The 13,484-nt window shown below is 42.1% G+C and overlaps 1 protein-coding gene across 6 annotated transcripts in view; it reads left to right on the plus strand.

Annotated features, from left to right (window-relative positions):
* The first annotated feature begins 1,474 nt into the window (after nt 1–1,474).
* Nucleotides 1,475–13,484, plus strand: part of LOC136852545 (ATP synthase subunit s, mitochondrial) — a 33,040-nt gene continuing 21,030 nt past the window's right edge. For 2 of the 6 annotated variants that reach the window (XM_067127284.1, XM_067127288.1), the window contains exons 1-3: nt 2,089–2,199; nt 6,588–6,707; nt 6,886–7,037. In XM_067127284.1, the coding sequence (XP_066983385.1) occupies nt 6,612–6,707; nt 6,886–7,037 (248 nt within the window). In that variant the 5' untranslated portion in view covers nt 2,089–2,199; nt 6,588–6,611. Of the gene's footprint in view, nt 1,669–1,865; nt 1,974–2,088; nt 2,211–2,336; nt 2,472–6,587; nt 6,708–6,885; nt 7,038–13,484 lie in introns of those variants that run through there. The other 4 variants (XM_067127287.1, XM_067127283.1, XM_067127285.1 and 1 more) reach the window with 4 other exon arrangements.

Raw genomic sequence — 13,484 nt, forward strand, 5'->3', positions numbered from 1 at the left:
AGACTTCGGATGTCTACCTTCTTCCCATCTCGCCCACGCCCGCCTGGACCACATCACAACCGACAGGGCCGCCACTTTCCTGTCCGAGTTGTGGTCCACCCTGGCTCAGCTGCTGGGAACAACACATCACACCACCACGGCTTACAACCCAGCGGCCAATGGCTTGGTCGAGCGGTTTCACAGGTCCCTGAAGGCGTCTCTCATGGCCCGCTGCACCGCTGAGGACTGGAAATATCAGCTGCCATGGGTCCTCCTCGGCTTGAGGACTGCCCCCAGGGCCGACGGCGCCCCGTCCGCAGCTGAGAAAACCTACAGCGAGTCCCTCGTGGTCCCGGGAGAACTTGTGACAGAAGATCGCCACAACCCATCTGTGCAGAGGCTCCGCGACGTGGTCGGCAAGTTCGCCCCTTGCAAGCGGACATACACCGACAGGTCGGCCACCTTCACACCGCCAGGGCTGGCTTCCACCACTCACTCATGTCTTCGTCAGGGATGATGCCGTCAGCCCGCCCCTGACCAAACCCTATAGTGGCCCCTTCCGCGTGCTGGAGCGGAACACCAAGGCGTTCCTGCTTGCACTGCCTGGGAGGAATGATTGGGTATCCATAGACCGGTCAAGCCTGCCCTCCTGGAGGAGGACACAGACGCCACCACAGCACAACCCCTGCCTGGTCATCCTTCGCCGCAGCCAGGCCCCCGCAGCTGCGGGCGCGCGGCCGCCCCCGAAAAAGCCCGCCCTCACCCACAGCCACGCAGCCTCACGCACTGGGTGCTCCCCCATTGTCCTCACGCAGCCGCGGCACCCTTCGGCGCCCCAGCAAATACGCAGATTGATCAGACGTATCCCACGTCTTGGGGGGGGGGGAATATTTGTAAAGTCTCCGCTGAGCAAGTTTTCTGTGACGTTGTCCCGTTTTCTTCGCCTATACAATTGGCCACGCCTAACGTGCCAGGTCACGCGAATTCAATCATTTAAACTGTGTATATATTTGTTCACCTGTTGTCAATTGTGTATCTTGTATTTCTTCGTTCACAGGCATCAAGATTATATCCATTTTGAGTTCTGTCGATTTTTACATTGTAAAGTGTACTCGTTCGCTGTATATTATTGTTAATTATTATCGACCTCAGGTCACTCATGATCTCATTGTCTTTCGCGGCTCGGCGCCAGTCTACCGCTATATAAACTGCCTGGATCTTGAATAAAGCAGCAGTTCTCTTTTTTTACCTGCTGGTTTTTTGCACCTCGTACACAACTACTGCCCAAGATTAAATTTATGTAACCACAACATTGCCTCGGGTCGAACCTGCGATTCACGAATGAAAGTTATGTGGAAAACCCACCACCCCATTGAGTCGGCTAGGACTAGAATATAAAGAGCAGAAATACAAATGTGACGACTTGTTGCTCATCCCGACCACCCCATTGAGTCGGTTAGGACTAGAATATAAAGAGCAGAAATACAAATGTGACGACTTGTTGCTCATCCCGAGTTCACACAAGACAACCGTCACGCGCTTTCACCGCAAGAGTTGACTGATGATAGGAATGACATTCCACAATGAGCGTGTGTTCTTAGGGTTAACAGTCTTCAAATACTGTCAGTCTTGTGAATGACATTCAAGATTGATCGTGAGAAGTTCGCTTAACAATCCTCACAATAATTGGTACGTAGTTTTTAATCAATTGTGTTCGTGTTGGTTGCATGTTACTCGGGAATAGCTTTTAACTCGATTAAATAGCTTTATCCGTATATAATGTATATTATTGTAAAATAAGAATTATATCCTATGAAATATTATATTTTCAATATAATTCACAATATGAAAAGATTCAAGTAGTATATATTTTATAAATGTTTAAAGATAGAATGATTTCGAACGCAATGTTTACTACACGATTTTCGTCACGTCATTGTGTTTCAATATGTGATAGCGTTTAGCAGAAAGCAATGGATATTCTATTGGTATGGGTGAGTATTATTGGATTAAAGTTTGAAACTACCCGTATAGTAATTTTACTTGTATGTGATAAATCCAGCAATGTAATAGAAAACTTTAATCGCTTTTATGACGATGATTGTGGCCGAGTTTAAGCCGTAGCCAAAGTCATGGACAGAATGCAGTTGTGAAAATTTATCGTGGGCTCTCCCATATAACAGGCCAATTATTTCAAGCAATCGAGATGATTTAGCATTTGTATGTTAGAAGTAAATATTTGTTTGCATGGCAATGCAACAGGGTTGGGTAATGCTATGGTACTTTAATTCTTAACCACATACATGTACTATATATTCTGGCTGGTAATCATGTATGATGGGGCTATATGCCTATGCGGTTCTAAATATTATTCAAGGTGCAAACCGCTCTGTTTTGGGTACCCCTTCCCAAATCCAATTTGAGACAGCAGTGAAACGTCGAGTTTGGATAGGGAAACATAAAAAAAAGAATGTAGTGCAACAGTCAGAATGGTAGGAAATTCTTAAATCACAATCAGTGGATAAGATACCATAGTTCGGGCTTATCAGTAGTAGGCTAACCCAACAAGCAAGCAAAAAAAATTTGGGTAAAACTTTATGTCAGTTGCCTGGCATGTTTCCTGCCATTTGCCGACCTGGACAGGTTACAACGTTTTGTGGGAGTCCAGGGGTGCAAAGCCACCCCCCAGCCAGGTCAGGGCAAGCCACCCTAAGTGAGGTTAGGTAGGTAAGTTCTGGTTAGGTCAGGACCTGGCATCCTAGGAAAGGTCTATTTATATATTATGCAGAACCTGTCCCGTCAGGGAACAGCAGGAACCAGGCCGCGCAACTGAAGTTAAGTTTTACCAAAATTTGTAGAGCATGATATTGCAAGGACTGTCTTAGGGATGCACCCTTACATAACCAAGGGTACCAGGTTCTTGCAAGGACAGGAGCCAAAGACCTCCCCCACTTATTTATTCTGACTTTGAGCACATTGAAAATCAAAGTGAAATGCAAGTCTGCCTCTTTATGTAACTTTCATGGTAAAACTGAAGAATACTACTGTGCCCCTCTGATTCGGTAACTACCAATATATATGTAACATGGATGCTGTGTTTAGTACTAGTCCCTTGGAGATGAATTTGAAAATACAAAAGACAATATCATAAGCAACAAAAAAGAACTGGCAGTAAATATCCTAGTCAGCAACTGATGGAAACCAGGCTGTGGTATAAGTCCTCAGTTTTACCATCTTCCTTAACCCTAACCTAGGGTGATGGTCCTTACCTAGACTGGAACTTGTGTAACCTAATCTTGAGTTCAGTAGGCTGTAAGTCTTAGATCAGTAATTCAACAAAAGTTAGAAATTAGATGCTAGTGCAACTTGTAGTGCTGTGAGTACTCTCGGTATTGCCACTCCCTGTTGGAAGCATCAAGCAAAGGGATTTTAACAGGATCCAGTCTTTCCCCCTCCCAGAAACATGTAGCCAAACCTTATGCTGTGTTACATCTTACTATTTCTGGAGGTAGGCACTGGCTTCTATCACCAGTTCTAAATTTTGAAAAGCTCCTCATCCTCAGTACCATTTGTTTTCAGCCCTTGTCTTTCTGTTGAAGTTTCAGTCCATCCTTCCATTCAAAAGTTATGACTTCTTGCATCTCTGGCTCTGAAAGTCACAGACTTGCAGATTTCCATCCACAGGTCTTTCTGGATATTCTTCTGGTTCTCTTAGCTGGGCAAAATCTTCCAGTTCAAGGGTTTGCTTTGACTAGCATCAGCTCAATAGATTTTCACTGTAGTAGTGGCTCCAGCTGTAGGAAGAGCATCAGGTTAATGAAATGCCTAGATATCATGGCATCCTTTCCGGAACTTTGAAGACATCTTAATTGCCTCATTAGCCCATGTCATTATACCTGGGTCTAGTCATTAATTAGACAAATCAGACATGGCTCCATAAACTCATGTATTGTGACGCATCAATAGAATAAACTCTATTTGCTACCAAAATGCGACCATCAATTGTAGCAATCCATATATTCCAAATCCTGCAGGAGATGATATGGGCGGAGTTTTATGACATCATCTCATTCATAAACTAGTTAGAGACAAAAAAATTAATTACTGTATTGCCACAGTGTCGCTGTTTTTGGGGAATAAGTTAATAAGATGCTTGCACAATTTTTAAAATTTTTTCAAGGAGGTTTGCCTGTATATTGGTGGCATGTGGGAAGTTTGAGAATTGTGAATACTGTACTTTCTTGTATCTAAAGTTATTATATTTGCAAAACAGTGGAAATAGAAATGAGTGATTGTTATTGGGAAGGTAGTGAGGAAGATATTTATATAAACACAAAATCTGAAAGTGATGATTTTGAACTATTTGTAAATGATAGAGATAGTAACGATAGTGATTGTGGGGTGAGTGATAATGTCTCATCTGTTTTGGCATGTGCCTATCTACCAGAAGGAAGGGATTTTGGCACTAAATTTTATTTTCTTTAAGGAAAGTGCAGGATTTGTCAGTGTACCTGACAGAAATTCTGACCTATAGACTATCTTTATTCCTAATGGGAGCTGTCATTGGCAGTACTGTATACAGTAGTAAGGGAAGTGAATAAATAGTCAGTGCAGACAACAAAATAAAATTTGTGAGAATGATTAGTCTTGGGAATGCGGTATGAGATACTTTCGCTGAATATTTTATTGCAATTGAATGACTTGTGATATTAATCTCATTTTTTCTCCAATTTCTGAAGTAATATGAATTTATAAAAACAGAAATGCATAAGTGAGTTTTTTGTTTTGTTGACTGGGAATGAAAAATAAAAAACCAAAATTTGTGTTTTTTTTTTCTTTTTTTAGAAAATTTTTATTTTACTTTTTATTACAAAGCGATCCTAGCAATTTTAATGATATAGGCAGTCCCCACCTACCGGCGGCATCAGTTAACAGCGCTTGGCTAGTGACATCGTCAACCAGATTTTCAGTGCTGGTAAGCGATTTTCGGACTGCTGGTAAGCAGTGTATTGGCGTTGGTAAGCAGTTTATCAGTGCCAATATCTGATTAACGGCATTAAGCAGTTTATTGATGCTATTGTCAGCAATTTTCAGTTAGCGGCGCTTGGCTGGGAGCGGAACCCCTGCCGTTAACCAGGGATTGCCTGTATATAAAACTTTGGCATTTTGTTTAAAGCAAAATGTCCAGGAAATTTCCAATTAAATTTTTCAAAAAGTTAGGAAAGGGATGTCACATACTGGCACCATCCTTATAACACTTTGTGGGTTCAAGCAGGTAGTCTATCTGGGCAAGGATCTCAACACACAAACCTTTTCTTTTCTTTTCAGAATTTCAGGAGTTTTTTTTCAGCTCTAGTCCCCTCTAGCAAAACTGTGGCAAAGCTCCTAGGCCACCCAAACTCAAAGTGTTTACCCCATGGCTGGAATTAAAATTGGCACCAATTTACTGTAGCCAACCAGCCTTTCAGTCTATCCTTCAAAGCCATGTCAGACATAGCTTGATGACAAAATCCATATAACCAGCAGAAAGAAGTTTCTCCTATATTACTTCTACCAAGCATTTTACTCTTTTCTGATACCCCAAAGAATGTGGAAAGCATACATGCAGGACTATGTGGCTTCAGGCCAGTGGTCCTCTGAAGAGTGGTAGGAGCACATAAACCTCATAGAACTAAAAGCAGTTTTTTTGCTCTTGGGGCCTGAGTGACACATAATTACCATCATTGTGCTAACTCGTAGTGTAGATCTTTATATCACCCTGATCCCTTGATTTGTTCCAAGGAGATACAATACAGTATCCATGAGCAGGTAAGACCAATTTTTACCATCCAAATCTCTTTACATTCAGATGTGCAAGGCACTGTGTAGATGATGTTGGGCACACTCATGGTAGACCTGTTTAACAGTCATTACAGCCAGACATTTCCTCATAGGGCAAGCTCTAAAGAAGCTTCAACGTTCGGGCAACGTCTGAAAAACTCTGTTGGATTCTGTTTATCTGAAAAAGGCTAAGATTCCAGGTCCAAAGTCTCTGGTGGATCTGCCAAAGTCACTTCCAGATTGGAAGGGCTTACTCTGTCAGCTCAACTTCTGATGGTTTCATTTGAATTGCATTGTTGCATCACACAAGCAGTGTCTTATCTGGAGAGACTTTTCAATTCATGCTGCTGGCATCAGTGTCAGTCCAGTTCAAACCGTCTATGGCACAACTGTACCAGTCCAAGTTTTAAATTTTTCCAGCTGGTGTAGTAAGGAAAACCCTTGTTCCATTCCTTGAACCTGTGTTCCCCTGTTAGCATAATTTTTACTTTTCCTTTGCTGTTCAAGATTCTTATTTATTTATTTATTTATTTTTTTTTTTTTTTGCAATCAGAGGCTACAGGCATGCATTGGCTCAGGTTTATCAGAGCTTAGGTTTAGGTTTAAGTGTTTCTGAATTAGTGTTGAAGCCAGGAATTGCTAACAACACAGTAGTCACTCATGTTTTTGGACTGCAGCTGGGTCACATTTAAGACTGCTGTAAAATAATGTGCTTGAACTGTACTTAAAATGTAATCTTTCAAAAAATTGTATTTTATAAATGGTAAATGTTTTGTTCTTCTTTGCAGGTTAGATGGTTTTCACCATAAATAATGAATATGGCATCAACATTTTTAAGGAGCTGGAACAAGTGTTGTAGATTTGTCACTTCTGCATCCCCAAGATTATCTTCAAGAGGTTATAGCAAGGTTAGATGCCTCATGGGATTTTACAAAGAATTATACTCACAGTCTTATTACTGTATAAAGTAATGTATCATACTGCTCTCTGTTAGAAGAGAAGGAATTTACACTGAAAAGTAAAGTGCTGCACTGTAGTTTTCTTTGTCTTGTAGCTCTTGTACATTTTGAATTTCTTGCTTTGCAGATTTCAGCAAAATCACCTAATAATGTTTGGTCTTGGAGGATGTGCAGGGAAGTATGGGGTCTTTTGACCTCAATTATTTCAGTGCAGCTCAGTTTCATTTCCTTGCAACATAAGAGATGTCTTTGGGGATGGCTTAATGCAATATTTAACAAGTTAGTATTTTAACATTTTTTGTACATTACTGTAATTTTGTACATGGTACTATATACAGTAGAGCCCTGGTCCTTGACACTAATCTGTTCCAGAAGAAGTGTCGAGATGCGACTCAATCAAGATCTGAATCAATTTTTCCTATAAGAAATAACTGAAAATGGATAAATCCATTCTTGATCACCAGTCATTACCCTGACCTTGCCTTTATATACAAACATTACACATAAATTACAATTAAATAAGTTCAGATTTAAATAACTTACCATATTAGATGCACTTTTTTCATTTTTAAATGTATATTGTATAAAAAAACTGGCCTACGTCCAATGTGGCCGTATTACTGATGGTTGACTGAGTGCCATAGCCTAGGCTAGACTAGGTACCTGTATGTACTGTAACAGGTAGGCACAAAAACTGTTGCTAACATACTAAAACATTTAAAACAAGCCTAATTATTACAGTAAATTAATAAAATATTAAAAATAAGCCAAATTATGTCTGTTATCACAAACTTAAGAAAAATTGCCCAAGTTATGTTGGCAGCTTGTGGCATGAGCAGATGTAAACAAACCAAAACGCTACCCTGGTGGCCTATCTTGGTAATGCATAAACGTTGTTTACATTCAGTATTAATTTATGGTAAATTTCATACAGAGTCTACTGGAATAATGTAAACAAAATCATTTCAAAATATCTTTCAATAGAGTAGGCTTTAAATGATGTGTGGGAACAACACCAACTAGTGGCAGCTGACCGGAACACTTTTGTTTACAAACATCATATGATTCATTGGATCGGATTCCGGTTTGTTGTTCAAGCTCCTATGCAAAATTTACTCGGAATTTCATGTCGAAATCCTATTATGTCGAGTTCTGATATGGTCGAGGACCGGGGTTCTACTGTATGTGTAATATATATACAGAGTATATATTTCTTATTTTAGTCATAATGTAATGCCAGTATAATTAATTTAAGCTAGACTTGAGTTATTCAGTAACCAAAACGAATGTGGCTGGTTTTGACACGTTCCAGTGTTGTTTAAGGCCATCATCTATGATGTCTTGAATCAGGAGATTAAAATATTCTTAGCACTGTCTTTGACATCTTCCGTCTAGGGCATTGCCCCTAAAAAACTTTTCCCTATGGAACTTTCGTGCAGAAACTCTGCTTCAGTAGTGATCAAGTCTCACATTCTAAATGAAAGGATTGCAAGTGTAATCATAACTGGTGTTTTGAACTCTCAGTTCACCTAGGCTATAAGGATCCTCTGAACCCTGTGTATGGGGTTTTTGAAGTGTCTGGCAAAGCTTCAAGAAGAATCTTGGGTGGTGATGGGTCTCAGGGAAGGATACGCGGTACCTTTTGTCATCTAGTCAATTTTAATGTAGTCACCGAGGATTTCCGTTGTCTTTTCTTGTTCCCAAGACCTCAGAGAGGGTGCTGGAGGCCAGTACAGTATTGGACATTTCCAGTCTCAACAAGTTTATTCGTTTTAGCTATACTTACTTACTCCTTTCTCAGTGGAGTCATTTAGTTCAGTTCTAGCAGCCATTTGGCAGAGCCAATAGTTTACGGTCAGCCCCCATTCACGGTGGATGCATACCAGACTCCCCGCGAATACAGTAGTTAAAATCCACAAATAGTTAACATCCCCTCAAAAACTCTTATAACTGCCTCTCTTGAAAGTTCAAATACCAAATGCATCATCTTACATCAAACATACCTTAAATTATGATCCTATATTACGGTATTAAAATCTTTAAAGTGATATTATTAATGTCATTTCAAAGCCATCTTAAACATTTAACCATTAAAAATATCAATGTATTTCTAACCCTTTTAGCCAATAACAGAGAGAGAGAGAGAGAGATGAACTGAGTTGCTTACATGGATAAACAGTTAAAAATGTCAGTAATAAAGTAACTATAATGTATATCTTTCTATCAACCACTCTCCCTTTCTATTTATGTACAGTATCTATCTACAGTATCTATCTCTCACCTTTGGCACGAGAGAGAGAGAGAGAGACCACTCAGTGGGCAACATATATTTGACCAAGTGTGGGCAACACTTTCTACCCTTCCAGGGTCAATATGTCAAGATATTTGACATATTTGACAGGTTACACCCTCCCCCTTGCTCCAAGAAGACTGGGAAAAAGATAAGGGGAAAAAATTTATTTATAACTAAAATCTTACAAATTTGTTATATTTTCTTTAATGATTTGATAATTTGCTGTGTTTACATTAATATTAATATTTGAAAGTTAGAAAATCATATATTTATCATATAAAACAAATAAGCAAAGAGAGAGAGAATTATTATTTTTATTTATTGTTATTATTTAATCTTATTGAACTCAATATTAATTTGTTCCTACACTATATACAAACTATCAGTCCTTTACATTAGGAATTACAGTACTTACAGGGAATCTGAGCAAGGTAGTTAGGCAGTAACTACTGTCTGTCAAGTAGGCGGGAGCCCTGCCTGCCCGGATGTAAATATTCCAATTTGCTGTCATGCTGTACAGATGTGTTTTTTGAGCTCTCTGCCTGATTGTCGTTAAGCTCTTCTTTCCTGGTGGGATCTTTTGTGTTGTTTTTGTGTATATATTGTGTGTTTGATATTATTTAATATACAAACCCACGATTTTGATAGCCTTGTGGTAAGGCAGTCTTTCCCCAGCTTGTTTCTTGGGGTCAGGGGCTGGGGGCATAAATTTTTGCTCCCCTGTTATTTGGGCCTGATGCCCTCTGTTCCTTGTTCAGGAGCGTGACCGTAACCTTTTTTGTCTTGTGTGAGTGTTGCTCTTTGCCACCTGCGCCGTGGGTGGCTTTGCCGGGAGGATCCTTATCGGGAGGGGGTTACTGGGCATCATTGGAAGGTTAGTCTCCTTCAACGGTGCCCTTGGTGACTGCCTCTTCGTTCCTTTTGGTAGCTTCCCTTCTGGCTATCTCTCCTTCGGGAAAGATCCCTCCAAAGATTGGCAGGGGGCGGGGCCAGGGTTGGCAGTCGGACAATCTCTTCTCAGGGGCCTCCTCTCGCTATGTAGGACAATCCCCCCTCAGAGCAAAGAGAGTCTCCCTCTACTAATCTTTTTTGCTTTTTTCTCCAGGGTGACAGCAAGCTTCATAATGCACAGCTGAAGTTCCCTGTTCGTTCTCTGGCACTCCTGTATGCTGTGCCGCTGCCTCCTGTTGTACCTGTGGCCCCTGTCTGCTCCTGCTGTGCCTCCTTCCCCAGCTGCCTGGTTGCCCCTGCTGCTGCATGTGCTGACATTCCTGAAGCTCCTGCCAGCCGGGCCACTCCTATCGTGCCTCCTGCCTCAGCTGTCCTGGCCGCTCCTGTTGCTTCTCTTGGTGTTCCATTGCTCTTCCTGTTTTAGCTGCCCCAGCGGTTCCTGTGTTTCCTGACCACCATCGTGTAGATGTCGGAGAATAGATCGAGGAAGAAGTCCTGTGAGATGTAGTCATCTTCTTCAACTTTATCTTTGACTTCGTCTTCTGCTGCCTTCTCCCCTTCTTCTGCTGAGGCTCATCGGCCAAAGAAGAAGAAGGCTGCCTCTCCTCCCCATAAGAAGTCCCTCCATAGGGCTTGTAAGGGCTGCTCAGGAGGCAGTGGGATCTCTCGCTGGTTCTTCCTGGTCTTCGGGCTCAGGAACCGAATCGCTTACCCCCAGGTCTTGGGTTTCGGGATCCGCAGGTGTGCAGACTTCGGTTTGTGCTCCCATCACCATTCTAGGGGTTCTGCTTCTAGACTGGTGCTGTGTCAGGTGCTTGACTTTGTTGAGTCACACTGATTTCTCAAGAATCTTCAGAGTCTCGTGCATCCCGAACTGATGTCAGAGAGACCTCTTGCCGTCCCGGTTCAGGCACAGGGCAAGAGCAAGAACCAAGACATGCAAGTGTCTTGGTTCCTCCTGCCAGTACTGAGTTTTGAGTGCTATAGTGTCCCTCCAGGTAGTCTCCTGATGAATCTGTGATCCTTCACTTTTTCAAGGCTTTGCCTCCTCAGATGCGATTATTCCTGAACAGGTCTTTGCCTTCTAGAGACTGTTCCAGTCTGGAGTTGGGTTCACCTACCCAGCACCAGACAACAACCTGTGGGCAATTCTGGTGCTAAGAAGAGGGACAGTGTCCTGATTCCAGTCTCCAGTCTAGTAAGTCCTGAGTCGTCACATTCCCTCAGGAATGGATCTTTACTTGGTTCTGCTTCCTCTTTAGAGAGAGTAGGTAGGCACCGCAGTAGTCAAAGGAACGTGCCAGGGCAACTGCCTTGTCCTCCTGACAATGGTAGGCTAGCCCTTCCTCAGCTCCTAAGAAGTCTCAAGTTCCAAGGGTGCTTGCAGAACACCCAGCCTTCCTCCTTCTCTTCTTAGAAAGTGAGCAAACATGTGTCCCTTTTAACCATCTTTAGTAGCATGTGTCAACAAACAAGAAGGTCTCGTTTCCCTCCTGTTGCTGCGGTTGACTTTGCAGGTGCTTAGTGAACTGTGGTACACTGTAGAGCCGTCAGCCAGATACATTCCAGGCAGTGGGACATATTGGCAGGCAAGCTCAGCCTCTGGCATCGAGTGATGGAAACAGAGAGTTCCCTTCACTCAGTTCGTCACAGAGAGATTGCTCGACTTGAGGGCTCCTATCATCTTTCTGTTCGCCTCCTGGCTCAGCAGAAGTCTGCAGGTCTTCTGCTTCATCATACCAGACCCACGGACTGCTACAGTGATGCATGTTGACACTGTGGGACAACCTCGATGACTTCATCTTCCCTTCATATTTGTCTAATTCATAAGGTGTTCAGCAAAGTGAATGCTGGAAGACTTCGTCTTTTACCCAACCTGCTAGCCCTGCTTCCGAGGCACTGAGAAGAGTTCCTCTCTGAACGTACCTTCTGTGTCTGTGGCACATGAAGCGGTTTCTCAGGCAGTACAATCCCTGTGCCTTCATGACTAGAGACTGTCCGGCTTCCCTTGTAAGCATATGCTTCTCTCTGAGCGGCAACAGAGATACAGGCAGTCCCTGGTTATCTGCAGGGGTTCCATTACCAACAGTGTGACGATAACTGAAAATTGCCGATAACTGAAAATTGCTGACAATAGCGCTAATCCCTGGTTATTGGCACTGCCATAAAGGGGGATCGGCACATATTGGTGCCAAAAATCCAGTTATCGTCATCACAAGACAAGTGCCATAAAACCGGATTGCCAATAATGGAGGCTGCCAATAACTGGAGACTGCCAGTAGTTGGATATCTCTATCAATCCTCTGCAGCAGTAACCAGGGATTGGAGCCGCCTTCGCTGATTGGTGTCGTTGTCGGAACTTTTTCTCTGGTCAGATCCGCTCTTCAGCAGGTCGCAAACTTCCTTGTCTTTTTCACCGAGAGTTGCTTCTCTCTGGTTCAGTTGTGAAGACTTAGGTCCACAATCGGCATAGTCTTTCACCTGAAAGTAGCCCTTTTCTCCTCAGTCGAGATTTAGCTACTAATGGGAAGCTTCGATCGGTCTTGCTTTCCCGGGGACCTCAGGCCCCTGGGCGGCATGTGACTCCCATTTAAGGTTCCTGTCTCATGCTCTGCACATGCCCTTGTGAGAGTCGTCAGCCAGAGTTCCAATTCTCAAGACCATCTCCTCCCTGGAACTGGCGTCTGTTGCGGTAAGCTCACACACTGAGCAACCATTCTGTTTTTCTTTCCTTGAATCATAGAAGCAACCAGATTCCTTCTGCTAGAAACGGGAAAAGGAGACCTGGCAATAAGACAAACCCTTTTCTGGTTTTTGCCTTACTGCCCCCGACTCTAGATTCTTCTTAGCCTATTTTTGTATGGGTTCACGAGCCCTCACTCATTCGAAAAGGTCCAGAAGTCTGACAATTGATCTCGCAGTTCCTATACATTCATAGCCCGAACTTATGTGAGGTTAGGTTCCAGACCCCTCGCGCAAGGCGAATTCCCACGTAAGTTTGGCAAGGTCTCTAAAAGTGTTAATAAATGCTTATTTCTAGAGTTTAAATACTAAATATGACCTAATCATGCTCCCAAAGTATTAAACTAACTTTGAAATGAAAATAATAAAGTTCTGTAATTTTATTTAAAAGTTAGCTTAACCCTTTAACGCCAAGCCCTATTTACAAAAATGTCTCCCTGTATGCCGCGCATTCGGTGAGTTAGCACCGAAGCTGAAAAAGTTTTTTCAAAAAATCGCAGCATGCTTAGTTTTTAAGATTAAGAGTTCATTTTTGGCTCATTTTTTTGTCATTGCCTGAAGTTTAGTATGCAACCATCAGAAATGGAAAAAAATATAATTATCATATATAAATATTGGAATATATGACAGCGAAAAAAAACTCCTATATAATTGTATACAAATCGCGATGTAAAAAAACGGTTAAAGCTAATGACTTAATTTTTTTAGTTGTATAGTACACTAAATTGCAATGATTTTGG

This window comes from Macrobrachium rosenbergii, chromosome 25 (assembly GCF_040412425.1).
Source record: "Macrobrachium rosenbergii isolate ZJJX-2024 chromosome 25, ASM4041242v1, whole genome shotgun sequence".
Lineage (NCBI taxonomy): Eukaryota > Metazoa > Arthropoda > Malacostraca > Decapoda > Palaemonidae > Macrobrachium > Macrobrachium rosenbergii.